This window comes from Heloderma suspectum, chromosome 10 (assembly GCF_057233095.1).
Source record: "Heloderma suspectum isolate Gila_16-S chromosome 10, 16-S_ref, whole genome shotgun sequence".
Classification (NCBI taxonomy): Eukaryota; Metazoa; Chordata; class Lepidosauria; order Squamata; family Helodermatidae; genus Heloderma; species Heloderma suspectum.
This window is the reverse complement of record NC_139467.1, coordinates 9691958-9719583: the sequence shown is the minus strand read 5'-3', so window position 1 is coordinate 9719583 and position 27626 is coordinate 9691958. Positions and strand designations below refer to the sequence as shown.

General features: G+C 46.9%; 1 protein-coding gene across 2 annotated transcripts; it reads left to right on the top strand.

Moving 5' to 3' along the window:
• Positions 1-271: 271 nt before the first annotated feature.
• CBLC (Cbl proto-oncogene C) lies at positions 272-27079 on the top strand. 2 transcript variants are annotated; one of them, XM_084815032.1, is made up of 11 exons: positions 272-711; positions 3431-3577; positions 5457-5613; positions 11178-11299; positions 14558-14695; positions 15386-15473; positions 16836-16967; positions 22503-22676; positions 22799-22915; positions 24631-24798; positions 25878-27079. In XM_084815032.1, exons 1-10 carry the CDS (start codon positions 377-379, stop codon positions 24769-24771), a joined length of 1551 nt encoding a protein of 516 aa, XP_084671158.1. In that variant the 5' UTR covers positions 272-376; the 3' UTR covers positions 24772-24798; positions 25878-27079. The 2 variants fall into 2 exon arrangements, with proteins under 2 accessions (XP_084671158.1, XP_084671157.1); XM_084815031.1 differs by having other exon boundaries at positions 22428-22676.
• The last annotated feature ends 547 nt before the right edge of the window (positions 27080-27626 follow it).

Genomic DNA, 27626 nt, shown 5'->3' with positions numbered 1-27626 from the left:
CAAACTTGCTTCGTGCAGGCAGACGCCTGTCCACTGCTGTTGCTGAATTCTTCCCCGTGTTTGTGGCCAGTGCACTGCAGACGGTGCAGTGTGTTGTCAAGGCCTCTTGCTCTTTGTTGTTTCCTTTCGAGGATTTTTTTTCTGGTCGGGTTTTTTGTTTTGTTTTTTTGCTTTCACTGCTCTTTGGCTCTTGTTTTTCTACCTTTCCTTCTTCCGTCTCCTCCCTTGCTTGCTGGCTTGCTTACTTTTCTCCCTGATTCAACACAGCGCCCTCTCAAACCGGCCGCCCTGGCTCTGCGGCTGGCATTGCGGAAGCTCCGGCTGAGTTAGGCCTCACCTGGGCGGCCTCGCCCTGTTTTCTGCCCCCCGCCCCGCCATGGCAATCCCGCTGGGGCCTGCCCGAATCCCTCGGTGGGTTTCAGTCCACCGCTCTCTGGACAAAGCCCTGGAGGGCCTGACGAAGCTGCAGCACCTGGTGAACCAGCCGCGCCTGGGGCTCCGGAACAGCCCGCCTCACCTGCCCTACCTCCTGCCCCAAACCCACCAGCATCTGCGGCTTATTCGGGAGCAGAATGGGTCTGGTTTGGCCCAGCTCTGGGAGGAAGGGTACTTTCACGTCTACCTCACCAACTTGCTGGAAAAAATTAAACAAGCCATCCGGCTCTTCAAGAGGGAGAAAGATGAGATCTTCCAAGAGGGCTCGACTGCCAGGTAAAAAAAAAAAAAGCTAAAAAAATATTTTGGGGGGGGCAGGTTTGCCCATTGAAGGGGATGCTACAGGATGTTGCTATGCTGCCTTACATCTGCTACTTCTGGCTCAGTCCTACATACCTTGGACCTAGGGGGCAAGGGTGTGTTCTCCCCCTCCCCTCCTCCACAGAACTCCACCATGGTGGTAGAAAGTGGCACCCATTAGATTTCTGCCTATTACACAGCAGTTAACAGCACAAAATACTGGCCAGATTTTTTTTTAAGTAGCAACCCTACTGATGCTGTGGAATAAGGCAGCACTGTTAAAATGGGGAGCACTGAAATTATCGACAATTCTTTTTCCCCTGATAAATGCCCTATTAACAGCAGCCTGGTTGGAATGATTAAACCAGATGCAATTGTTGCCAGCAGTCTGTTTCCAAGAAAAGCTGCACCTCTTTAATTTCTACCTGGCACCTGCAGCTCTTAAGGGCACACAGTTTCTGTCATGGTAAAATATGGGATGGGGTCACGAAGAGTCGGACACAACTGAATGACTGAACAACAACAACAAAATATGGGATATTATTATTATTATTATTTATTGGCATGCTTTAAAATCAAGGGCATGTCAAAAATGGGATAGGTCAAGATAGTTAAGAATCTAGGGCTTTACTTTTTATTATTAACGTTTATATATTGCCTTATTTGCTAGAAAGCTTGATTAGACTTTAAAACAATCCAACCTGGGTGAGGAAGGTGGGTATGAACCTTTCCCCATCCACCTGGTTATTTATCTTCCAGACAAGATTTTATCATGCAATTGCCCCGTCTCTTCCATAGAATTTTATTTTGGGTGTGTGTGTGTGTGTGTGTGTGTGTGTGTGAAGACAACCAAAACCTCCATTTGTAACCCGTCTTCCATCTTTTCTTTCTACACACACAAAAATCCATTAAAGAGGGGCAAAGATAGAATAGCTGCAGAATGTCTCTTGTGATGGATAGGTGGTAATGCTAGGAGCTGTACATCTGGAAGCTCCCCTGGAATTCCATAATCCATCCCTGCAATGCACCCTTGCAGCAGTCAGCTTCTTATTCTGTACAAGTTGCTAAATACACCCATGCCTCCAAGTGAATAACTGGGGACTTTGGGTTAGGCCTGAAAGGCGTGCAGAGGTAGCGCAGCGGGAAGGCCAGATCAGAAAGTCTTGTGTGCAAAGGGTGTTTGTGATCGACAAAGCTTATAGGTTTCAGCAGAACTGGATCTCCACCCTAAGGTTGCCAACAAACCAGCAAAAAACCAGCCAGACCTAGGCCTGTTTAATATCACCTACATGAACTGCAAAAATCAGCAGGCAATGCTGTCGTGGCACAGAGAGGATGACAGCCTGATAAGGTATCCAGATCAAGCTGCTGTTAAAAGCAGAGGAGCAAGGACCAGTAACAAAGTTGGCAACCTTGCCCTCCACTCCTCCACCTGCAACTCCAGTTATTGTTGGTCGGACTTTGGTTCACCTTTGTCATTTGCGATAGGACTGGTTGCTCAGAACATCTCCCTGAGTCCCCTCCTGTATGTCAAACCCAGTACCAGGCTGCTTTGAGACCTTTATGGAAAAAAGCAGAGTTCCTGGACACCAAGAAAAGGTTGGCGCGATTTTGAAAGAGGTTTACCACCTTTTGAACCCTTCATCTCGGCCTCCCCCAAACCTGAGTCCCTCCTGATGTTTTGGCCTACAACTCCCATCATGCCTGGGCATTGGGCCCAGCTGGCTGGGGCCGATGGGAGTTGTAGTCCAAAACCATTCTGGAGGGACTTAGGTTGGGGAACTCTGCTTTATCAGCACCTCTAACAGCCATTTGATCTGCAGCAATTAGCAGATGAGAACTTTTATTCACAGACCTAGAAAAGCTTCAGTTGCCATCATCCATACACAGCAGGTTGCTATTAAAGTAGGGATAGGACATCAGGCCTGGGGTTCCAATCCAGCTCTCTGATGTTCCCCAAATAGTCGCCTCCTTTCCCCTGACCATCAATCATTTGGTGAGTTCCTGGCTTTTGTGAAGTCCCCCCCCCCCCATTCTAAAAGGTTGAAATGCCTTGGCTGCTGGCAGTAAGAGCTTAAGCTAAAATATGCTGGTATTGTTGGCCCCACCACTGGAATTCGGACCTCTGAAAGAGGTTCTGTGTTCCATGTTAAAGGAAGAAAAACAGGCCAGGCTAGGCTTTTCTGGTCAGTTGGCAATCCTGTTTTAACCCCACCGAATACCATATTTCCCACCTCAACTGTTCCTTTCCCTAACACACCAGCCCCCATATCAGAGAGGCAGAAACAAGGAAAGGACTTCACCTGTTAGATGTCTGCCTGCTCTGTGGCTGTTAAAAGACAAATCTCAAATCTCCTGGCCAAAAGAGGGGGCGGGGGTCAAACCTAACAGCCAACTCTTCTTTTCTGGCAAGGTTCTTGTGCCTTTGACAGCTGAACATGTAGACCAAAGTTTAACAGGTAAAGCTTTGCAGTTGCAAATCATGCAGGAAATTTTCTTAAAAGCCGGTGCTGTTATGCCGACTCTTATTTGCAATTGCAGGGTTGTGGTTGGGTTGGGGTTTTTTTAACTATCTCTCTTGGATAGTTCATGAATCATTATAGATGTGTACATCTGCAGTAGCCTACAGCTAAGACAATGCTATCCGACGACCGACAGACTCAGCCTCCGTTGTTGTTTGCTTCTCTCACTACAGGAGGAATCTCACCAAACTTTCCCTGATCTTTAGCCATATGGTGGCTGAATTGCAGGCCCTGTTTCCTGGAGGGCAAGACCAGGGCAGCACGTACCAACCCAGCAAACCAGAGGCCCAGTCTTTCTGGAGAGAGACATGGGGTGGACGGTGAGACATTGAAATCCCATTCTGCAGGATGCCCTAGCCTGGTATTCCCACCCCCATGCAAAGGCTCCCCCACACACATCCACACATCCTCCTCTTTTTATACCCATTGTGGCTGGGTTCACACAACACGCTAACCCACGCTCAGTGGTTGAGTGTGGGTTGCTGCTGAATCGTGGGCTGACATGTTGTCCAAACCCAGGACATTTTCTGCAGGGTGGCGTGTTAACCATGCAGTGTGGCTTATTTTTCCGCCAACAAGCCACCTTGAGAAGCCATGGTTTGTTGTTGGGTTGTTCAGGGTGGTTAACAAGCCACACTGTTGCAAACGAGCCACACTGTTACCCAAAAATGTTAAAAATATGACAAAATTTTAATATAAATGCTGGTATTTCACACAAAATTTAAAACAATTGATCAGCAGTCCATCAATACATCACATACACATAGTTACATCACTGATTTCCAAATCAAAAGGCTGTACAAATATACAAAAGAAAATATCTGGTAAACTGATTTGTTATTAGTTTACGTTTATCTGATTATTTGGGTGAGGCATATTATCCCAGGTATCTCTAGGTTTATGTATTTTGTTTTACAGGTTCCATGTAGGATGTTTAACATCATGAAAACATTAAGGGCTGTAACTGCTGTTTATATTTTTGAGCTGAAGAGGACCAGTTTGGTCGAAATGCATTTGGGACATAGGCCCTGTACAGCCTTTTGAGTTTGGAAATCAGTGTTGTAACTATGTATATGTGATATATTGATGGACTGCTAATTAATTGTTTTAAATTTTGTGTGAAATATCAGTGGTTAAGGACAGAATTGGTTTACTGGTGATGGTTACATATTGCCCATTGCTCCAGGCAGAGGTCTCGGAGCAGTGCACTTACCCAAGTTTGGTTTCCTTTGGAAACTTTGGAGGTCACTGGAGGCTTATTGGAGTTTTCAGGGTGGCCATGTGTCCTCTTTTACAGAGGACAGTCCTCTATCTGAAGGGCTGCCCTGTCCAGTTCCAATGTAAAGATAAAGAACCATAAGAACTGTTGCCCAATCACAGCACCTGGACAACAGACACCAGTCACCTTTCACACAGTGGTTACAGGCATTGTATTTCTATTTAAATTATAATTATTATTTTCTAAATTTGCATCTCTACATACACAGGAGCACATGCTCATTTTATGCAAATCAGCACCCTCTTTTGTCCTCTTTTTTGGTGATGCATTTCTTTTTTTTTTTGGCCTTGCTACCCTATATGTAACATTTGCATCCCTTTACAAGTGTACAGGCTGAAGACAAGTGGAGCAAAAGAGCTGATTGTACCAAAGCCTCTGGCCACACACAGAAGGCTGTGGATAGATATTCTTGGAAAACTTTTGTTTCACTCCATTCGACTTTTGTCCAATGGTTGCTTTTTGCAACTATGTGCATATTATTAGCCTGACTGTAACTATGCTTCCTTTTATTTCTTCATTATTAAAATAATACTAAAATAATTTGTTGAAAAGCATTACTGTCCTTCCCCACAGCTTGTGTGGTGAATTCCATAATAGCCTTCCAAAGCATTCTGTACCTGCCACACCCAGGGCATAGCGACACCACTGATCTAAAGTGCTTTAATAATAAATCCATGTTCTCAGGGAACGCTGGGAGCTGTAGTTCTGTGAGAAGGGCTGGTCAGCTCTTATCAGAGAATTTCCATCAGCACTCTCACCAGACTACCATTCCCTGGTTTCTTTGGAAGGAGCTCAAATGCGGATGAAACTGCTATGGGTTTCTAGTGCCGATATGCCTGCATCAAAACAAATGCCCCTCAACCCCTCCTCCAAATTTAACATGCTGATCTGTCAACCCCTCTCCCTCCTCTTTTCCACAGGAGCCTGGTATCCTGGGTCGAATTTCGAGAAGGGCTCAGTCGAGTCCACCCTGTGGATTCTGGCCCAATGGCCATAGCATTGAGATCCACCATCGACCTCACCTGCAACGGGCACATCTCCATATTTGAGTTCGACATTTTCACCCGCCTCTTCCAGGTACACCCCAGGAGTGGACAGGAACCTCGTATGGAAAGGCGTGGGAGGTTAACGCCAAAAATGAAACATTTTGCCAAGTTTCTCGTCCTCAGATTCAAAATAAAATTGAGGCACAATCCTATTGCAATTATCACAAGCCACCGAACTTGGGGGCTTATGGTCATCCTGTGCAGAGGGGAGGAGCGGAGGAGGCGATCCGCGGCTCCCCGTCCTCCCGTCCTGCATTTTTGTTCGACCGGCTTTTTTGCCCGTCTGGCAAAAATGTCTCAGGGGGGAGGGAAAGCTCATATCCTGGCCCCCTCCCCGCCCACCAAAATGCCCCCCTTTCCCATTCTCCAAGGTTGTGTTCCCCACATTGGAGAGGCAGCCAGTGCGGTTATTTCTGCCCCGAGGGGGAGCTGGAGGGGGCCAGAGCTCCGATTCCCAGCTCCGAGGTCAGAGCGCTGTCTCTGACCTCGGATCTGGGAATCCAAACTATCGTATGGCCCCTCAGATGCTGTCTAGGGGCTGTAGGATCATTCCCTTAGGGTGCAATCCTGTGCATGGTTAGACAGAGAAAAGCTGGCTGGGGAATGCTGGGAGTTGTAGGCCTTTTCTCTGTCTAAACATGCATAGGATTGCACCCTCAGAGTGTTTTTTACAGAGAAAAAAATGACACTTTTAGGAAACACCCTTGGTTTGGGGTGAACGTGGCAACCAATATTGAATTTAATTGTATTGGTATGGAATTTCAAGTTTTCATCAGCCTCATTTCGGCCTTTACAAATCCCGGATCTGCCGTCAGAATTCATTGGTAATGAACCACATATCTACATGCTACAAATGTAAAATGAATCGAGCCCACTTTAACTGTCATGGCTTCTACCAAAGAATCCCAGGAATAGTAGTTTGATGAGAAAATGCTGAAGATTCTCTGTTAGAGATTTTTAATGTCTGTCTTTCCCAGCACTACAATTCACAGGGATCATGCAAAGAAAGAATGACTGTGAGATTAGTGTTTAACTCGGTCGTGTTGAAATGCTGTAAGGCTCGGAGCACCACTTTTTAATTACGGGCCTTGCTGAACTAACAAGAATATTACTTTGCAAATGAAGCTTGTACTACCATTTCCTTCCACACCAGGAAAACCTTCACCTGCTAAGCCTGCAATCATAAACCCACTTACCTGGGAGGAAGCCCCACTCTGTGCAAAATACTTCTGAGTAGACACAGGATTGCACTATAAAGTTTTGCATATCAGGCTAAAGCAGGGGTGGAAAACTGCAGGGATCCTCAATCTGGCCCTCTGGGTTTCTCCAAATGGCCACACACCCTTTCCCCCCAACCACTGATCGGTTGCTTGTTTCTTGGCTTTTGTGCCATTTGTTTCCCTTTTCTAAAAAGGCAAACTCCATGTTAAGCATGATTAGGAAAGGAACGAAGGATAAAACTGCCGCCTTGGAGTTCCTTGGAGGAAAAAAGGTGGGATGTAATTGCAATTAAATAAATAAATCATACTGCCCTTATACAAATCTATTTTACGACTACACTTAGAATATTAGATATAGTTCTGGTCACCGCACCTAAAAAAGGGGTATCGTAGAGCTGGGAGAAGTGCAGAAAAGGGCAACTAAAATTATCAAGGAGCAACTGGAGCAACTCCCCTATGAGGGAAGGTTGCAACAGCTGGAATTCTTTAGCTTGGAAAAAAGGAGGGTGAGGGCAGACATGATAGAGGTGTACGAAACAATGCATAGTGTGGACAAAGTGGATAAGGAGACATTGTTCTCCTGTTCTCAAAACTCTAGAACCCAACAGGGTCATCCTATGAAGCTGAGTGGTGGGAGATTCAGGACAGATAAAAGGACGTCTTCACACAGCGCATAAACTATGGAATTCACTACCACAAGACGTGCAATGGATTATATGTTTTGCACCTTGGCCAGCTCCTTTAGAATTCTGACTGGTTCTGACTGAAAGCTGGAGGGGATGCACTGTCCCACTGACATCAGAGCCACCAGCCTCCACTGCACCAGCTATGGGTTGTTTCCCGGCTTTTGTGCAGTCATTTTCCCCATTCTTAAAAGGTCGAAATGCCTCTCCTAAGGCTTCATGACTGGCAGTAAAAGCATTAAGCAAAGGGGGGGTTGGCCCCACCCAGCCACCCACCACTGGAATGCAACCCCCAAGTGCTTCTCTGAAATTGAATGTGGCTCTAAGGCAGAAAGACATTTCCCGCCTCTGGGCTTAATGCACAGAAGCAGGGCTGGGTTTTTTTTTAAAAAAAAAGTTTAAAAGTTAGCATCTAAGGCATGAGTCTTGCCATTTCAGAATTTAGAAAACAGAAGAAGGGGAGCATCCAAAGTAGATCACAGAGAAGAGAAATGGGTTCTCAAGATGCAAGATAGAATTAATTATAAGAAGCCCAGTGCATTTTGGCCTTGTTTCTTATTTTACGCCTTCTTCAGGGGGTATTCGAGGGAGCAACTCCCCCTATATATGCCTGCCTGAGGATTGAGATCTGTTGGAGGAGCCCTCCTCTTTGTCCCACCAGTGCGAGACATGGGAGAGGGCCTTGTCTGCTGTGGCACCCCGGTGGTGGAATGGCCTCCCTTTGGAGGCCCAATTGGCACAGACACTGGTTTCATTTCGGCGCCAAGTTAAAACTTTTTACCAAAGCCTTTGAGGGCTAACTGGATTCCCTGAGTGTGCACACTGTTAACTGTTTTATTGTTTTAGATTTTAAATTCATATTAGCTAGCTTAATGATTTAATATGTTTTAGCTATTTAAATTATTGCTTTATATTGTTTAAATTGATTTTATCTGTATGCTGCCCTGAGATCTTAAAGATATAGGGTGGGATACAAATATTTTAATTAAATTAAAGAAAGAAGTAGAATTTTTTCAGGAAAAGATTGTCTCCTGTGTCATTCTACTGCACAGTTTATCTGTATGCCGCCCTGAGATCTTAAAGACATAGGGTGGGATACAAATGTTTTAATTAATTAAATGAAAGAAAGTCTGCAGAATTTTTTCAGCAACAGATTGTCTCCTGTGTCATTCTACTGTGCAGTAGAATGACACAGGAGAGAATCTTTTGCTGAAAAAATTCTACATACTTCTTTCTTTCTTTCTTTTATTTAATTAAAATATTTGTATCCCGCCCTATATCTTTAAGATCTCAGGGCAGCATACAGATAAACTGTGCAGTAGAATGACACAGGAGACAATCTTTTGCTGAAAAAATTCTACATCTTTCTTTCTTTCTTTTATTTAATTAAAATATTTGTATCCTGCCCTATATCTTTAAGATCTCAGGGCCGCATACAGATAAAATGTGCAGTAGAATGACACAGGAGACAATCTTTTCCTGAAAAAAATTCTACATACGTCTTTCTTTCTTTCTTTCTTTCTTTCTTTTATTTAATTAAAATATTTGTATCCCGCCCTATATCTTTAAGATCTCAGGGCGGCATACAGATAAACTGTGCAGTAGAATGACACAGGAGACAATCTTTTGCTGAAAAAATTCTGCAAACTTCTTTCTTTACTCCCTGAAGAAGGGCTAAAATAACGGGGGAAAGGCCGTTGGGCTTCTTATAATAAATTCTATCTTGCATCCTGAGAACCCATTTCAGAACTTAGTCTTTTGTGGGAAGGAGAAACTGTTTTGACAGTGAGCCTTGCAAATGGGACAGAGTCGTTGGCTGCTTCTGACAAGTGAATGTTTCTTTACCCACAGGCGCGCACGCATCCCCCCTTCTCCCCCTCCATGGATGAACGTTGTCTTTTTGCTAGTTTGCTCTCTCGCCTCTCAGCAAGGAGAGCTGCTGACCACACAGCAGGATGTGGGTTCTCTAAGTCCATCGTTCAAGGCTGCCATGTGTGGGTGGGGAGAGGGGGTCAGCAGGTATAGGTTGAGGCCCAAAGTTTCCATTTCTGAAAGGCTGAGAAAGGTTGCAAGTCTCTTCGTTCAGTATGGGGCTGGGAGGGAGCAATGCAGTTCTTTAACAAGCAAAACTTGCTGCTGAACATGCACAAGTAACAAATAATGGCATATGCATGCAAAAGAGTGTGTGTGTGTGTGTGTGTGTGTGTGTCATTCCCTCTAATGGCAAACTCAGGTGGTGTCGACAGCAATAGAGCCAAAACAGGGCTGCCACAAAACAAAGAGGTATTAATGTGTTCGGAGAGATGGCAAGTTTTGCAGAAGGACAAAAAGAAAGCTTTTTTAAAAACCCAGGGGGCAGCCCCACCCCCACAAAATAGCCCAATGGGGCCTGAGCATGCGCAGTAGCCACAGGATAATGGGTGTCGCCTGGAAAAGAAAATCAGAAAAGTGGTGAGGCAAGAATGGAATGGAATATTGGGCAGTACAGAAATGGGCAGCTATTAGGCAGTATAGACCTCCAGCTATTGGGCGGTATAGAAATGTAATTAATTACATGTAATTAATTAATCTTTAATTAAACATATTAATTAGTTAATAGCTTTGAGAAGGGCATGGCTGGCCGGCTGGCTAGAGTCCTTAAAGGCACAACCCCATGTGTGTTTAGACAGAAAAAAAATCCTACAACTCCCAGCATTCCCCAGCCAGCCATGCTAGCTGGGGAATGCTGGGAGTTGTAGGACTTTTTTTCTGTGTAAACATCCATAGGATTGCAACCTAACAGGAGCATGCCTGTTGAAAAAAGGTGAGGATATAATGCAACGTTTTACTGCAGGTCCCCTTTGATGTTATTGATTAGCATTATTAGTTACACCACTTTTAGGGGATCATTCAAAGCAGTTTATAAGCTTAATAAAAACAAAAACCCCACAAGACAATCCATAAAAAATTATAGTTAATTACAAGAAACTGCACACAGGTAGCATCATATAAAAACCTAATGCATTCAAGACAACAGACAAAACTCTGTTCAAGCAGCAGATTTAAAATTCTACGAAAAACATCACGGTCATGGTCTAATATGTGAAATGAACCTCATCAGGTATAGTGTGCCTGTGTAAGGATAGGCAACACACAATTCTCACGATCACTGAGTTTCTTTGAACTCCAGCTTGAAACACGCTGCATTTCCCATACTTGATTGTTCTATGTTTTTCGTTTGTTCAAATGAGGTTCATTCGTTCAAATGAGGAAAGTGCATATCTCGAAGGGGGAAAATGGAGCCTTTTTAAAAGAATGCACCCAAATGCACAGTTTTCCCCCATAGAGTAAAGCATGAAAACACACATTTTGGGGGGAAATGTACATTTTATAAAGTGCGCATTTTCCAAATATGAATGCAAGTTTGGGAAACTGCAAAAAAATTCCTGAAAATGCTCTTCCTCATGTTCGGGATTGCAAACGGGACATGTTCACATGATTTGTGAACATAAATGAAATTCTCGTAATCCCTACATGTGCGTGCGCCGTAGTGTCCGTTTGAGTACCTTTCTGTGCATGAGCACTGAAACGATCCCTAGGGACAGTCCGAAATATTTTGTCACAGGTCGTCACTTGTTGTATATGCCCCATGTTCTTCTCCTGATGTTCGTCTCCTGCTCTCCTCTCTCTCTCTATCCACCCCCCGCCCACAGCCTTGGCCAACACTGCTGAAGAACTGGACGTACCTTGCAGTCACGCACCCAGGGTACATGGCTTTCCTTACCTACGACGAGGTGAAGGCGCGGCTGCAGGCATACATCAGCAAGCCTGGCAGGTAAAATGATGCCCTTTGTGAGGACTAGCTGATCTCCCTCTGTCATGAAAAAACTGAGCTGCTCAGGCCCAAAGTAGACATGACACAGGAAGATGTGTGCTTGGGAACTCAAACAGCCCAGAGAATCCTCATACACTGTCAAATGCAGCTCTCTGTGTTTACTGGGAGTGGGATGGGGGGCACTAATCCAACCTTGGCACCAGTAGTGCAGCTAGACCTTTGGGCCCACGTGACTTCAAGGACCGCTTTCTCCCACACCAACCTACCTGAAGTCTGGAGTCATCAACAGAGGCCCTTCTCAGTTGCCCCCTACGAAGGGCAGTTAGGCTAGTGAGTACAAGGGCCTTCTCAGCAGTGGCACCACTCCACTGGAATCACCTTCCATAAGGGGTTCATCAAGCCCCCTCCTTTTAGGTCTTCAGGAAGGCTCTGAAGACCCATTTGTTTTTGCTGGCCTTTCCATAATCCCTGGGCTGCAGATTTTATTGGTACAATCTTTATAGTCTTTTAATGTTATTTTATTGTATCGTTATTTGCCTGTTTGTATGCTTCTGTATTTTTTAAAAATCCTGGACCCTGGTAAGGGTTTTACCCCTAAAGGAGTCCTAAAAACATTTTAAATAAATAATAAATGAAATCCAGGGCCCCACAGCCCCCCACCCAATAACCATCCAGTGAGTGGCAGAAGCTGGAGACAACAGCGAATGGGTGCCATATCGGCCCCAGAGCCAAAATTGGTATTTCAAGGCTCACTGGAGCTGACCCAGCTTGCTGAAGTATCTTAATTTAAAAAAAAAAGAAACATTATAGTCAGGGGATGGCCAAGAGAGCCTGTATATGGTTACAGATGCTCCTTTTAATATTTTTTCTTTTTAAATATATTATCCTTTTCTACAACCAAATGGTGTTCATTGCCAAGTGAATGTGTTTAGCATCAGCGTGGCCAAAGCAAACTCCATTTTAGTCCTATAGTCATGATGTTGCTATGATTGAAGTGAATTTAAAATGCAAAACTGCATGTGCTCAGAGGTTTTGTTGTTTCTGGCAAACAGGGTTGTTTGTTTTGTTTTATTCTAACCTATCAGGAATGTTGAATCCGTTGTAAACCATGGAATGACAGGGAGGTGAGGGCGAAGAGGAGAATTGTTAACTGTGTGCTTCAGTAATACAACTTGGCTGTCCAAAGTAGGGGTCCCCATAGGGGCATGGTCCAAGGTTTAAAATTACCTAGCTGTATGAGGGGTGTATGAGGAATTCATTTCAGTTCATTTTTGATCAGAATTTACCAGTTTGCACCTTCTGGCCCAAACACAGAGAGCCTTTCTACATGAGGCTTTTATTGTGTGCTCGTGATTGCTCACTCACAGTAGTTGATGCATCCTTTACACAATGTCATCATCCTCCAGGGCCTCTCTCGTGCTTTGAAACATTTATCATGTTTTTTTTCCTAACAAAGAAAGTCTGGTATTTTTTAGAAATGGCAGAATGAGAGTCTCGTGTATTTGCGTAGTTCCACTACACCAAGGTGCCATCTAGTGGTTGTATAACAAAACATATAGAAAGGCAGAGAAAGAAAATCCCCGGGTGGGGGGAACACCTGTAAAGGAGCCAATCTTAATTGCTCAAAGAATCCAGAAGCAGAAGTCTCGGTAAAGGTGCGGGATGAAAGCCTCATGTAGAAATGCCTAGATTCTAATGCAATCTGCAGTCAAAGTCTGTAGATTTCTGAGCTTGCGCTGTGATTTGTGGGCCCAAAAGAATGTGTTGGACAGCATGCATAAAAACAAGCATGAAAAATGCGTACGTTGGAAAAAATGTGCACAATCAAGGTTTAATCCATGAGAGAAGAATGCATACATTTCAAAGATTTGCACAATTGATGCGTACATTTGGAGAAATATGCCCCAAAACACACACAAGCTTTCACGCAAAAAGAAAAGAAAAAAACCCAGAGATCGCAATCTGATAAGCACATGGGATGGAACAGGCTTTGTGGTGGTATTTGGAGAACTTCAGCAAACTCGAGTGCTTGTACACTCATCCCTCGCTGCACCACCGCCTGGTATTAGACTACAACTGGGCATCTGAGGTCCCCTCCTAAAACCAGCCGAAGGAAGGAAGGAGGCTGGATGAGGGCAGAGGTGTCACTGCTGTGGCCAGCAGCACGTGTTATCTTCTGTGCCTCTCTGCAGCTTCCATGGTTAGCGTAGCAGTTTGGGTGGCTGCTATGCCAGACCTCTGCTGGTGGAGAAACGTGCTTCTGGGTTGGCCTGTGGCATAGTCCTCCATCTCCGTAAAACCAGTGGAGGCTGGTGGCTCCGATGTCAGTGGGGCGGTGAATCCACTCTGGGTTTCATTCAGAACCCGGCAGAACTCCAAAGGACCTATCCAAGCACCTTGGAGAGATCCTTTAGAGTTCTGACTGACACCTGGAGTAGATTCACCATCCCACTGACATCGGAGCCACCAGCCTCCACTGCGTGGAACGTCTCCCACTCCCCTGCCGTTCCTCCCCCCGCCCCCCATTTGAAAATCACTTCCCCCTAAGAATGGCCACAGCTGTGTAGCGCAGTATCGCCGAGCTTGGCGTTTTCCCACTTCCACGCTTGTTCCATCCTGGTTCCGTACAAACTTCCCCAGCCCCCACCCTGCACAGCAATTCGGACTTCGTGTGCAAATGTTTTCAAATGTACAGATTTATTTGTGCGCCTTTTTCAAATGTGCATATATTCAGGCACACACACACCCATGGACTAAAATGGGTTTGTGTGCATTTTAGAAACAGACACAGTTTTCTTCCCGAAGTTTTCAAATGTGCGCGTGTTGTTGAACATCTTAAAAAAAAAAAAAAAGGTTTGCAGAAGGCATTGCAAGCTCTGAAATGTATGGATTTCCAACTGCAAATTGACTTTGAGTCCCTATTCATGTCCGGGAAGCACTCATCAGGTAAATCCATCCAGAAAACCTGGAGGGACAGAATTTCACACCCATCCCTAGTGGCAACAGTACCCCGCGTTGTACCCCCGCAATACTGATTGCCAGGTTCTGCTCCCCACATAGGCATGTAGGAAGCTGCCTTATACTGAGTCAAACCCTTCGTCCATCTAGCCCAGTGTTGTTGCTACTGACTGGCAGCCGTGGCTCTCCAGGGTTTCAGGCCGGAGTTTTTCCTGCCCTAACTGGAGATACCAGGGACCTCCTGCAATCAAAGCAAGGGCTCCACCACTGAGCTACAGCCCCCTCCTTTCTCTTTCTCAGCTACATCTTCCGACTCAGCTGCACCCGGCTGGGCCAGTGGGCCATTGGCTACGTGACGGAGGACGGGAGCATCTTACAGACCATCCCGCAAAACAAGCCCCTGTTCCAGGCACTGATCAATGGACACAAGGAGGGCTTGTGAGTGGCGGGACTTGGTGGGGGCGAGGGGGAGTCACTTTTGCAAGAACTCATAATGCAATGAACATCAGGCTTTACCTCTGGCTTTTTGCATTTTGAAACTAAACAATTGAACGATAGCTAAAAAAAATACACACTCCAAAAGACGTCTGACCAGGTTGGATCCAGACGTCGCCATGCTTAGAGAGGAGACCCATGGAAATCAATAGCACTTCAGTTAGTGATGGCTAACATAAGTCCCACTGACCTCAATAGGTCTACTCTGTAAGAAGGATGTCTGGATTGAAGCCACTCCATGCAGTGGGGCTGGCTCCCAGGTCACAGTGCATACGATTTGCAAGCTCAGTCTTCTTGTAAGCCTTGCTGAAAAGGCTTAAAATAGTAATGCTTAAGTTAAATATCACCATGCCAATTCTAGTTCTGCACCAGTATTCTGTAATGTGGTGCCCTCCAGATGTGTTGGATTGCAATTCCCATCATTCCCAGCTCAGAGGATACATTGGGAGGACTCCTGCTTGGGGAAGGCTGGTCTAAATCTTCAGAATATACCTTCTGTTACAAGCCAGAAAGCATATTGTTGTTTCGTTTGACATGAACGTGTATGTTTTTATTGCCACACAAGACTGCACTGCCCCAATAGTACTAACAGATTGCAAGGAACATTCCAACAAGCTCCATCTCATCCTGCAGCTACCTGTATCCCGATGGGAAGAATGTGAATCCAGACTTATCAGAGTTGATCGAGGTGTCGGCACAAAACCGAATTAGGGTCTCACAAGTAAGTCCACCCACAAGTGCATACATCTTATGCCTAAGGCTCCACCACAGCCTTCTGCTCTCGCCCGACATGATTAGGCCACTGAGATGCTGGACTTCAGAATTAGGTAGAAATGTCCTCTGAATGGAGAGAGACCTCAGGGGCAACATTTCTTGTCAGATTAACGGGGTTTGGGCATAAAAAATGAACCTACCCATTTGTTAAGATCATCACTGGATCCCTTGTTTCCAGTGCCCCTATCTTCAGAGGTCAGGTGGGTGCAGACTGGGTGCAGGGCCTTTTCTGTGGTGGCATCTCCCCAGAGAAATGTGTTTAACACCATCTTTTTTTTGCCATTTAAAATGGCAGATTGAAACTGTTCTATTTGTCTGGATCTTTGGTGAATAAGTATGATATTACCTTGCTGTTTCTTTTTTATGTTTTGGCATTGGTATTTTTGTCACCTCACCCGCACCCCCTGGCATCTTTGTTGTATCATTTTATAGATTGTAAGCCCCTTGGGGCAGGGATCTGTCCTTGCATTCTTTGTAAAGTGCTATGTATCTGGATGGCACTATAATAATCATAATCCCTTCCGAATGTTATCATGATAGTTTTAAGTTTTCATCGCAAGCCACCTTCGGGGGGCCACTGAGATAAATAGGCTGGATATAGATTATAAATAAAGTAAAAAAAATCTACTTTAAAAAATGAAATTATTGTTTAATACAGTGTTCCTGTATTAAAAAGCCATCTGGAGTGGGGTGGGGTGGAGTTGATGAATCGACATGTTACCTGAGCAAACGCATGTTCCAAAATCCATGCTTGCCAAGCTAATACGAATGCAAGGAGTGCTGGTGGGGGTGCTTTAGCCCTCCTGTGCCTGCAAATCTCCTTCTCCACCCCAACCCAAGACCATCTCCCCCACACACCCCATGCACATCCCACCCAGATTCACTTCCAGTTTGGAACCCAAATGGTGGGGTGGAAAACGGGATTTAAAATAGGTGGGAAAGGGCCATTTGCAGGGAGGGAAACTGGTGCCAATGGAAACTTTGAAGACCCCCATGGCTCTCACCTGCTGATTCTTCCCCGTAAATGTCTCCGACAGCCCTGGATTTGGGCTACAAGGGGTTGGGAACTTAGCATTCTTCTTGTTACACATAGTTCCACCCTGAATGAGCATTTAGGCTACCCTCCTCCAGGTGTTTTGGATGGCAACTCCCATCATGCACATTCAGCAGGGGATGGTGGGGGTTGTAGTCCAGTGCATCTGGAGGGCGCCAGGCTAGAAAAGCTGATCTAAGCGCCTATTTCTCGCAATCAGGTACAATGAGAAGTTATAATTTCAGTCCTGCATCCCTTCCTCTGCATTTTCTGCAGGAACAGTACGAGCTGTACTGTCAGGTGGGATCCACTTTCCAGCTGTGCAAGATCTGTGCCGAGAATGACAAGGACGTCCGGATCCAGCCGTGCGGGCACCTGCTGTGCAGGGGCTGCCTCGATGCATGGCAGGTGAGTTCCTGACCCCCTTAACTCCCCTGGGCCCCACACGGCTTGGCCTCAGTGCGTATTTAGCGGGCATTAAATCAATCTGAACTTCTCTTTTCCTTACCTCTTTCTTTAGTTCTAGACTATCCTCTAATGCTTGTACCGAGATGACTTTCTTTTAGATACGTACAAAAGGGAAAGGCCCGTCACTGGTTAATATTCAGTTCCTGCAACTGTTTTGTAAAAGGTCTGAAAACACCGTCTGCTTGCTAGCGTTCCGGGTGAAAGATCTGCCAAAGCTTTGTGTCTTATTCCCTTTTACCACAGAAACCTCGTTTTCTGTTGATTGTGTTCCACATGACTTGTCTCGTCCTAAAATTCAGGCATCGTACAATTACACCATTGGATATGTTTCCTTGTAGTATTTCTGTCCTATTCTGACAGATTAGGAATGTTCTTCTTGATTTATCCCCTAATTGCTTTTCCCATTTCCCATGTCTATCATATGTTTCCTTTTTTTAAAAAAATGCTGAATTTGGAAACTTTACATGAATGTTTTACATCTTCTGAAGTAACTCAACTGGATTATCAGAAAGGGAGAAAGAGAGATCTTCTTGATTATATCTTACCTAAACATTGATTCATGGGGACAGCAATCCAGAGAGACCCAAAGGCACAGGAACCACCTTCTTCAAAGCCCTCCAGGGTTTACACCACCTTCTTTTCCCTATTCCCCCCTTTGTCTTAAACAAGAAAACCAGTGGAGGCTGGTGGCGCCAATGTCAGTGGGGCAGTGAACCCGCTCCAGATTGTGAAGCACCTTGGATAGCTCCTTTAGAGTTCTGACTGGTTCTGTCCTGGAGCGGATTCATGGCCCCACGGGCATTGGAGCCACCAGCCTCCACTGAACAAAACCATGAACTATGAAAATGCTTCAACTATACCAGCTCAAGGGCTGGCACAGATTCCCCCCTGTGTTTGGGGTGGTGGTGGTAACGTCTTGGGACTGGGAAGGCTTTGGATCCTGCAAATCCATAGCCTGCTTGATTGGCCCCCATCACACGCTCGATCCACCCACCTTTTGCCACTTCCCAGTGTCAGAACTCCGTCATTGGGAAAGTAAGTGCCACAGGGGTTTCTGTGGGGGCTGGGAGGAGGTATCTGAGGTCAGATCTCCTCCTCTGAGGGTAGACCTCAGTCAGTGGACAAGGTGCTTTCATCTGTAAGGCCAACCACCTGCTTACTTGATCCTTGCCCATCTTGGCTCATTATGAGCTGCAGAGAGAGACTGGGTGAGGGGATCAAGGCGGTGGTGAACGCCTCCCTTGAGGAGGGAGTGATGCCATCAGCCCTCAAGGAGGCAGTGATAAGACCGCTCTTAAAGAAGCCCTCCTTGGATCCTCAAGTTCTGAACAACTTTCGCCCAGTCTCAAATCTGCCATTTTTGGGCAAGGTGATTGAGCGGGTGGTGGCGGTGCAGTTGAAGGCACACTTGGAAGAAACTGATTATCTAGACCCATTTCAGTCGGGCTTCAGGCCTGGGCATGGGACAGAAACGGCCTTGGTCGCCTTGGTGGATGATATGAGGAGGGCTCTGGATAGGGGTGAATGCTCCTTCCTTGTTCTCCTCGACCTCTCAGCGGCTTTTGATACCGTTGACCACGGTATCCTCCTGGACCGCCTGGAGGGGTTGGGCATTGGAAACACTGTATTGCGGTGGTTCCAGTCCTTCCTCTCTGGCAGGTACCAGAGGGTAGCACTGGGAGAGGAGGTTTCGGACCCGTGGCCACTTACTTGTGGGGTGCCACAGGGTTCCATCCTCTCCCCGATGCTATTTAACATCTATGTGAAGCCACTGGGGGCTATCATCAGGAGGTTTGGGGTGCAGTGTCATCAATATGCGGATGACACTCAGCTCTACCTCTCATTCAAATCTTCACCAAGGTTGGCTGTAGAATCCCTGTCCAAATGTCTGGAGACGGTGAGTGGCTGGATGGGGAGGAATAAGCTGAAGCTCAACCCTGACAAGACCGAGGTACTTTTGGTGGGAGACAAGAGGAGGCTGGGGGATGTTGACCTGGTGTTGAATGGGGTACGGCTACCCTTGAAAGACCAGGTCCGCAGCCTGGGGGTCATTTTGGACTCCCAGCTGTCCATGGAGGCTCAGGTGTCAGCTGTGAGCTGGACAGCGCTGTATCAACTCCATCTGATACGGCGGCTGCGCCCCTACCTTCCTGACCATCTGCTCCCATCGGTAGTACATGCCCTGGTCTCCTCTCGTTTAGACTACTGTAATGCGCTCTACGTGGGGTTACCCTTGAAGACGGTTCGGAAACTGCAGCTGGTACAGAACGCGGCGGCTCGCCTGATTAAAGGCAGCCGCCGGCGAGATCACATCACTCCAGTGCTGAAGGAGTTGCACTGGTTACCAGTTGTTTTCCGGGCCAAATTCAAGGTGTTGGTTTTGACCTTTAAAACCCTATATGGTTCCGGCCCAGCCTATCTTAAGGAGCGCCTCCAGCAACACCAGACAGGCCGCTTAACAAGATCAGCCTCGGATGGCCTTCTCTCTGTCCCATCAGCCAGGACAGCTAGACTGGTGGGGACGAGGGAGAGGGCCTTCTCTGTGGTGGCCCCCACTCTGTGGAACTCCCTCCCTAGGGAACTCCGTCATGCCCCCTCTTTAATGAGCTTCCGTCGTGCATTAAAAACGTGGTTGTTCAGGCAGGCATTTGGGGTGGGTTAGGGTATTTTTTAAAAAAAATTTTATGGTAAAATTTTATTGTTTTAAATTGTTTATGGTGGGTTGTACATCGCCCAGAGTGGCTGGGTGACCAGTCAGATGGGCGATTAATAAATTTAATAAATAAATAAATAGACCTCTCTATCTCCACCCTTACAGGGGCAGATCTGAAAAATCCTATGGCCCCTGGGATAGGAATGTAGCCTTAAGCTCTTCTTCCTAATTGTATATGTAGGAAGAAGCGGTTAGAAATGTTGTATTGAGATAGGATCTTTCCCCAGATCACTCAGGAAGCTTTTAAGAACTCATTAAGAAAGCCCAGATACCTCATTCGAATTTGAGATAGCTTCATATTATTTCGAAAACTTGCATCTGGCCTTATTTCTGAAAATGAACCCAAGGCAGCTCAGTGATGCAAACCATTTACAAGTTCGTTCCCAATTCATTTGAGTGTAGCAGTTCAATCACATTTAACAACCCATTTACATTCGCATTGCATTAAGATCTCTCCTGCAGCTTCTCATTTCAAAGACAATCACCCCTAATTGTTCCACCATCCTCTATAACCAATTCTGTCTTGTTCCGTGACAACATTTTAACAATTCATCACAGAGGTCTTGCATATTTCCTTCAATATATCCAATAGTCTGTTCATATCAATAACAAATCAGTCTGAAAGCCAACATGGCATAGGGATGGCGGAGAATTCCGCCACGGATCTCAGTAAGGCCAAATGCCAGTGCATTCGGCCCCCTGAAATCCATGGTGGAACGAAGCCCCCCCACCCTACCACCCCGTGAAAGGTGCACGAAACGGAGCACCTACCTGGTGCCATTCGCACTGCTTTGCGAATGGCAGCCGCATCTGCGGCCACCATTCACGTCACGATTTTTGCCATGATAGGCTACGTAAATACTTACGCAGGGATGCCATTTGTGTCCCTGCGGAGGCCGTGATAGGCTATGTAAATATTTACGTAACCTATCACAGCAAAAAAGGGAACACAAATGGTGGCCGCCATAGCCGCCGCCATTTGCATTCCCTCTGTTTCACTGTGATAGGCTATGTAAATATTTACGTAGCCTATCACGGTGAAAAAATGGGACGCAAATGGTGGCAGCTATGGCAGCCGCCATTTGCGTCCTTTCGCAGCCCAGCAGTGGCCGGATGTCGCTGTGGGCGGCCCCAGCCGGCCGGCGGCTCCATAGAGTCACCGCGGAGTGGAGCCGGCTGGTGAGGATTTTCGGGGGAGGGACGGAGCGCCTCCCCCCCACCGCGGAAGTCATGAAACAAAACAGGTGAGTCATTTCATACATCCCTACATAGCAGTAAGAGACCTGGATGCAGACAGGGTGGTTCAAAATCCCACTTAGGCACAAAATGTTGCGGGTGATCTTAGGCCAGTCACCACCCCTCAGCCAAACATACCTCACAGGGTTGTTGTGAAGATACAGGGAGGGGAAACCATGTATGCTAGTCAGAACTCTTTGGAGCAAGGGCAGCTTAAAAAAGAATCTAGCACTAAAACAAACAGTCAATAATTGAATAAATACATTAATTAAAACAACTGGGGTTTCTGGTCTGTGACAATCCCCATCATTCCCGGCCACATCAGCTGGAGATGATGGGAGCTATAGTCATATCTTTGGTGTTCTGGTGTGAACTGCAGAAGGGATGGGCAGAAGGTAGATCCCCAGATGTTTTGGAATCACTGGGAGTTCAAGTCCAGTAAATCAACACCACAGATCTACAAAAGAAGAGCCGTGCTGATCAGACCAAGGGTCCATCCAGTCCAGTATTCTGTGCACACAGTGGCCAACCAGCCCCCTGTGGGAAACCCACAAGCAGGACACGAGTGCAACTGCACCCTCCCACCCATGTTCCCCAGCAACTGGCGTACGTAGGCATGCTGCCTCTGATACTGGAGGTATCATACAGCCATCAGGACCAGTTGCCATTGATAGCCTTACTTTCTGCCCACCCTGATCTAAAGACCAAAGGCTGCATTCCCTAAAATGGACCCAGGAAGAAAACAAGCCCCGCTCTCTCCTCCCTTCGAGCGACCAGCGGCACTGCCAGGTTTGAGGGGGCCCTGTGCAAGGTGCCTTCTGGAGAGGGGGCCTGCCCTGCATGCGCTCCCAGAGTCCCGCCCTGACACAGTCACTGTCCAAAGACGGATGGGTGGTTGTGCTGAGTGTGACAGCCAGGGCAGGGAGGCAGGGTCAGTGTTTTCAGCTCCACCCGCTACCTCTGCGTTCTAAGTCACACTGTTCCCCCTATTTCCGATGCCCAAGCTGTGAATGTCATGTCTTTTGTAGCCAAAATGGCACCACCCACACACAAGGGGGAGAGAGCAGCAGGCTTTGGGAAACCCCAAGGTATGCAGAAGTATAAGAAATCTTTAGGGAGGGAACCCTATGTGGGCAGGGGGCGTGGAACAAAGTCGTCCGGTGAGAACTAAGCATGCTTAGTGGCTGTGGAATGCTGATTGTCTTTTGTGGGTGTGTGGGGGCAGCAGGAGAAAACCTGTGGGGAGTGGAATGGAATAGCTAGAATCTTGAACAGAAGCGCTCCACACTGTAACATTTTGTTGCAGTACTCCATACTGTAACATTTTGTTGCAGTTGCCACTGGCTAACCTTATTGACATGTGGTGCAAACAGCCTGGGCAACTCTAGTGGGCTCTGACCCTCTACCACTCAGGCCCCCCTCCCCAAATTTCTCCTACCTCCCCTCCTTAGGACACACATTCAACCTTGCCTCAGTCTGGGTGGCAGGCAGCAAATCCTAATGGAGCCCCCTCTGCGTCCCGCCAGCTCTCGGAAGCGCACACCTGCCCCTTTTGCCGCCGGGAGATCTGGGGCCACGAAGAGATCGTCATCGACCCTTACAAGGACAACCCCAGCCTGGAGGATGACGGGGATGAGGGGGACCTGGAGGACGTGGAGGACGTCCTGCAGCAACTGGCAGTCATGCGTCAGGCTAAAGAGGTTGGTATGAGATGCAGTCTTGGGTTCACAGCAGTGGGGGGAAGCGCAAAGGTGAAGGAGGAGATCTGGATCAATTCTGTTCTTTCTTCCTCCCTTCTCCCCACCCCACCCCACCCCACCAGACAGCGAATGCCGTTTCCTCTCCATGCCTGGACCCTCAGTTGCAAACCCCACCGATACCTCCTCGGGTCAGTCTCCAGCAGCAGCACAAGGCCCCCCTACCCAATCCTGACTATCAGGTGAGTGGGATGCCCACTGTGACATGGCACCAGTGAGGCGTGGTGGGCAGTTTGGCTTTCTACCATTTGAGAAGGAGGAGGAGGAGGGCACCTCTGCCTGCTACACGGAGCGGATCTGTGTGGCTTCTCCTTCCTATCTTCCCTCTGTGCATTGCAGAAAGGCCCCTGCATGCACACTTGCAGTTTAGCAGCCAAGAAATGGCAGCCTTGGTGCCTAGCCTTGCATTGGCTGCCAAACCCAACACTGTGTAATGGTCAGAGTGCCGGGATAGGACTGGGGAGGCCCAGGCTCAAATTCCCACTGAGCCTCACTGGTTCAGGACAAACGTAAGAATGGAGAAATGAGAAATGGAGAGAAACCAAAACTGACAGATCATCCAGCCCTCATGTGACTGGGGATGTGTGTTGCCAGGAAATCCAGCCCTTTCGGAGCCTACCAGAGTTCTACAGCATGCCTGACTCGAACTCCGGAGGCTTTTTGCGTATATTTTTTATGTGTTGGATGTAATTTGTACAAATAGAGATTTGCTCAAAACAGGGCTGAAATTTGCGTAATTTGCACAAATTGCGGGCATAATTTGCACAAATCTGCACAAATTGCGGCCATAATTCTCACAAATTAAAGAACACTGAAAATCTGCTAGCTGGCCTGACTCACTGCAGGCCGAGTCAGGGCCAGCTAGCAGACTGAACTCTGTGGGGCAGAGCTGATGAAAGATTCTTTCAGATTCTTCTGCCATCCCTAAGTGTGCTGTGAGTGAGTGTCTTACTCAGTGCAGTGGCATGACTCCCTGTTTGCACAACAAATGTGCATAGAATGAATGCATTGATAGGGGGAGTGCGGCCCCAACCTCTGACCTCTGCACATTCCTCGGAAGGTCAGGCAGAGTCTATGTGGCTTCATGTGCAGGCTCTGCTCCAACCAGGGCCAGTGAGGGTGGTGCCGGCAGGCATGATCCCAATCCCCCTCCCCCTCCATGCTTCAATTCTGCACACAGTTGTGCAAAAAGGGCTCTTGTGTGCAATGGTGCAGCTAGGGAATTTTAGGCCTTAGACTGAATGGTCTTATCGGGGCTTCTCTTTAGACAGCCACATGGATTATTTCAGTTGTGAAGCACACAACCTATGTTTCTCTTACCCCGCCCTGTAACCACCATGCCATGCTTTACAGCAACTACATTAGAGCACCCACACGCCTCCCCGCTTGCAAACCCTGTTTCCAAAACCTGCTTTTTTTTCTTCTTCTTTTTAAAGGCAACATTCTTACTATGTGCAGTTTCACACTTTAACCTACTTATATCATAGTTCCATCACGGCTACAGGAATAAAATAGTGTTCGCTTCTGCTGCTCTGATGCTAAACTCATTTACATGGGAATAAGCTCTGTTTTGTTATAGAAAAGGAATAATATATTTTTAAAGTAAAAGAATAAAATGAGCATCTGTAACCATGAACGTGCTGGGTCAGCCACCCCAACTATAAAATGTTTCTTAAAATAAGAAATCAAAGATGCTGCATTGAGCAGCGTCAGCCCTGGTGGGTCCCAGGTGATGACGCCAGGCCTGCTTGCCATATCTGTTTGCCATCACCTGCCACTCTCTGGGTAGTCATTTTGCCCCACCCTCCCGGGCGTGGGCCCCTGGGTTTTGGCATCTGCATATGTACACCAAACGCCCATCTCCCAGCTGACACCTTCTCTTCGATTCTGTCTCCAGGGCGGCCCTTCTGTCCACTGGATCCACCAACGCCCCTTGCCAAGCCTCCCCCAAGAGTGCCCGCCTTCATCAACCCTGTGGGATACCCCAGCACCCTCCCCATTTGACAGACGTCAGCGGGAGCCACAACAGCTGAGTTGATTACAGCAGAGACAGCAGCGGAGACAGGTGAGTAAAAACCAGGCAGATGTTTTCCATGGGTAGATTAATCAACCGAAGCTTTAAGTGGATTCATTGAGGAGGAGATCAATCATGTGTTCAATAGTGAACTAAACTCAGAATACTGGAAAATATGAGATCTGCCTTGCTGGATGGGACCAAGATAGGATGGGGGGGGGGGGGAGAAAATCTTTAAGCTGATCTCTTGTATTGGTGCAAGGAGGCAAGCTTTTCAGGTTACACAGAATCCTTCAGCAGAATCCATTCTGGTCAATTATAGTTGGCCTATAGTATCTGTCTCTTGGCTTCATCCGCTTCACAGGGTTGTTGTGCTGCTAAAATGCTGCTCTAAGCTCCTTGGAGGAAAGAGCAGGATAGACTTTATGAATTCCTGCCACACATTTTCAGTATGAAAAATGCTTTATTATTCTTGCTGTGTTTGTTCCCCAACAACAGTCCAGTAAGGCTGATTAGTCTGAAAGAGAGTGACTGAACTGCCTGGCTGAGCAGAGGTTTGAGCCCCCATCCCGTGTCCGCTCAGCATCATGTGTACCTTCCCTGTTACTAGCCAATTAGCGCCCTTCGATCTGCAGGAGAAGTCCTGCTCGCTGCCCCCCCAAACCCCATAAATAAAGCGGGGAGGGTGGAGACATGAGATAGGTCATTCCCAGTGGTGCCCCACCCATTGCCCACCCCATTTGTGGGACTCCCTCAGAGGAGAGATGCAAACAGCCCCTGCGGTTAATACTTTTAAACGCAAGTTAAAGCCCTTTTTTCTTTACATGAGCGTTTGGCTCCTTACTCGTTTGTTTGCACGTTTTTAGGTTAAATTATTAGCATTTTGTTTTACATTGTTTTACTGTGATAGTCGTATTTTATTGTTGTTGTACTGGTACTTGCTTTATTAAGATCATAAACTGCTCTGTGGTCCCTTTGGAGGAAGGACAGGGTATAAGAATTTTTAATAATAATAATAATAAATATTATTAATAATTATTATTAATAATAACTCAAAAGTTTACAGTCTTCCACTCCAAGGGAAAAGGCCAGGGACCAGATGTCATCTAACTTCTTTTATGTTTGCACAGCTACAGCCATCTGTACCATTCCCTTAGCTCCACTGGCATTACACCTCTCCCTGGCCTGCAGCATCCTGTACCCAGCCTGGATTGCATAGGTTGATTTGTGGAGATCTGACAGCAGGATGGGCTCTCTTGTGGTAGAAGATTGAACTCGGTGTCATGCTTGCTCTGTGATTCCATAAAGGGAAGGAAGAACGGTTCACATATCTCCAGTTCTTCAACTTACCGCCTTGAACTACACAGATGTCCCCACCAAGAATGATTGGAGCTGACAAAACAGAGCCAAGTGGTTGGTTTTTTGCGGGGGGCAGGAGGAGTTCAGCTACTTCTAGGAGCCTTTTCCAACAATGCGGCATTTCCCAGGAGAACGGTACAGCCATCGCTATCACCCAAGCAAGTGCTCCTGTCAGAGTGACATCACTCCGTGCTGCTAAAATTCCACTCTAAGCTCCTTGGAGGAAAGAGTAGGGTAGACTTTATGAATTCCGCCACACATTTTCAGTATGAAAAATGCTTTATTATTCTTGCTGTGTTTGTTCCCCAACAACAATCCAGTAAGGTTGGATTGTTATGGCTGAAGCGTTATGGCTGGAAATGGTGATGGTTGCTCCAGCCATCACAACTATCATGGCTGCTCTTTTCCTGCTGTAGGGATGACAGGTGTGCTAAGGTCAAGGGCTCCTATTGGACAGTGTCTGTGTCATCACTGCTGAGTACATCATGAGTCCATTCCTTGCCTGGCCACATCATTTTCAGCAGATCACTGATTTCATATTGTTTTTCTTCCTCCTTTGGAGGCTGGGCATGCTCACTTTCCAACAGGAGGAATGCCATTTTATTTCAAAAATTCAGGGGCCAGAGCAGAATCTGGCCTGTGAGAAGCAGTAAAGGTTAGTTTTTACAGGCATTTCAAGCCACAATGCTAGCTGTCTACAATGGTGTTATCGGCTGGATAGGTGATATGCTGGCTATGTCCGCTGGGTGGTGCCAATGCTTTAGTGACATGGGCTGAATAGCTACCGACTGCAAAGTCTTATTCAAACTTGCAGGAATATGCCTTTATAGTTTCCTTTTGTATTTTTTTTAACGTTCTTTGTTTATTATGGATCCTGATGAATGTAGGGATCTTAGAAAAATAAATAAAATGTGGCAAGCTGATACTTGCCATTACAAGTTCATTGCTATTAAAAAGTCATCAAGAAAAGTCCAGGTTTTATGTTACACCTAAATTTCAAAAGCAGCATGCCAAAGCGTTCAAGGTTTAGGGTCCTCCATCTTTTGGACTGCGCCTCCTCCTGCGCGTTTGACAGCAGGGTGAGAGATCTGCCAGGCGAATCTCCCGGCCCTGCGTTATCTCTCCCCTTGATCTGCGTGGAGGATGTCTCCCCCCACACACGCCCTCTCCTGCCTCCGTTAGCAAAGGTATTGATCCATTTCCCCTGGGCGGAGGTGGCTTCTGCCTCCGGATGGTTTGCTGAGATCAGCTCCTATTCCGGGAACTGCCGAGAGCTCCGATCAATACTCTGTGGCGGAATGGGATACAGCCTGCATGCCGAGAGCAGGGGAGTCCAGAGAGTGGGGATGGAGAGCCCCATGGCAAATAGACAGGGAGTGCAGAGGCCATGCAGCCATACAGACAAACGGAGAAGGCCTCCGTGGTCACGCGACCCCTTCTCGGGGTTGCCAAGGCAGACGGTGGCCACGAGGCAAGGTCGGGCGGTGGATTTGATGCCCTACGAAGGGCAGCAAAGTGGG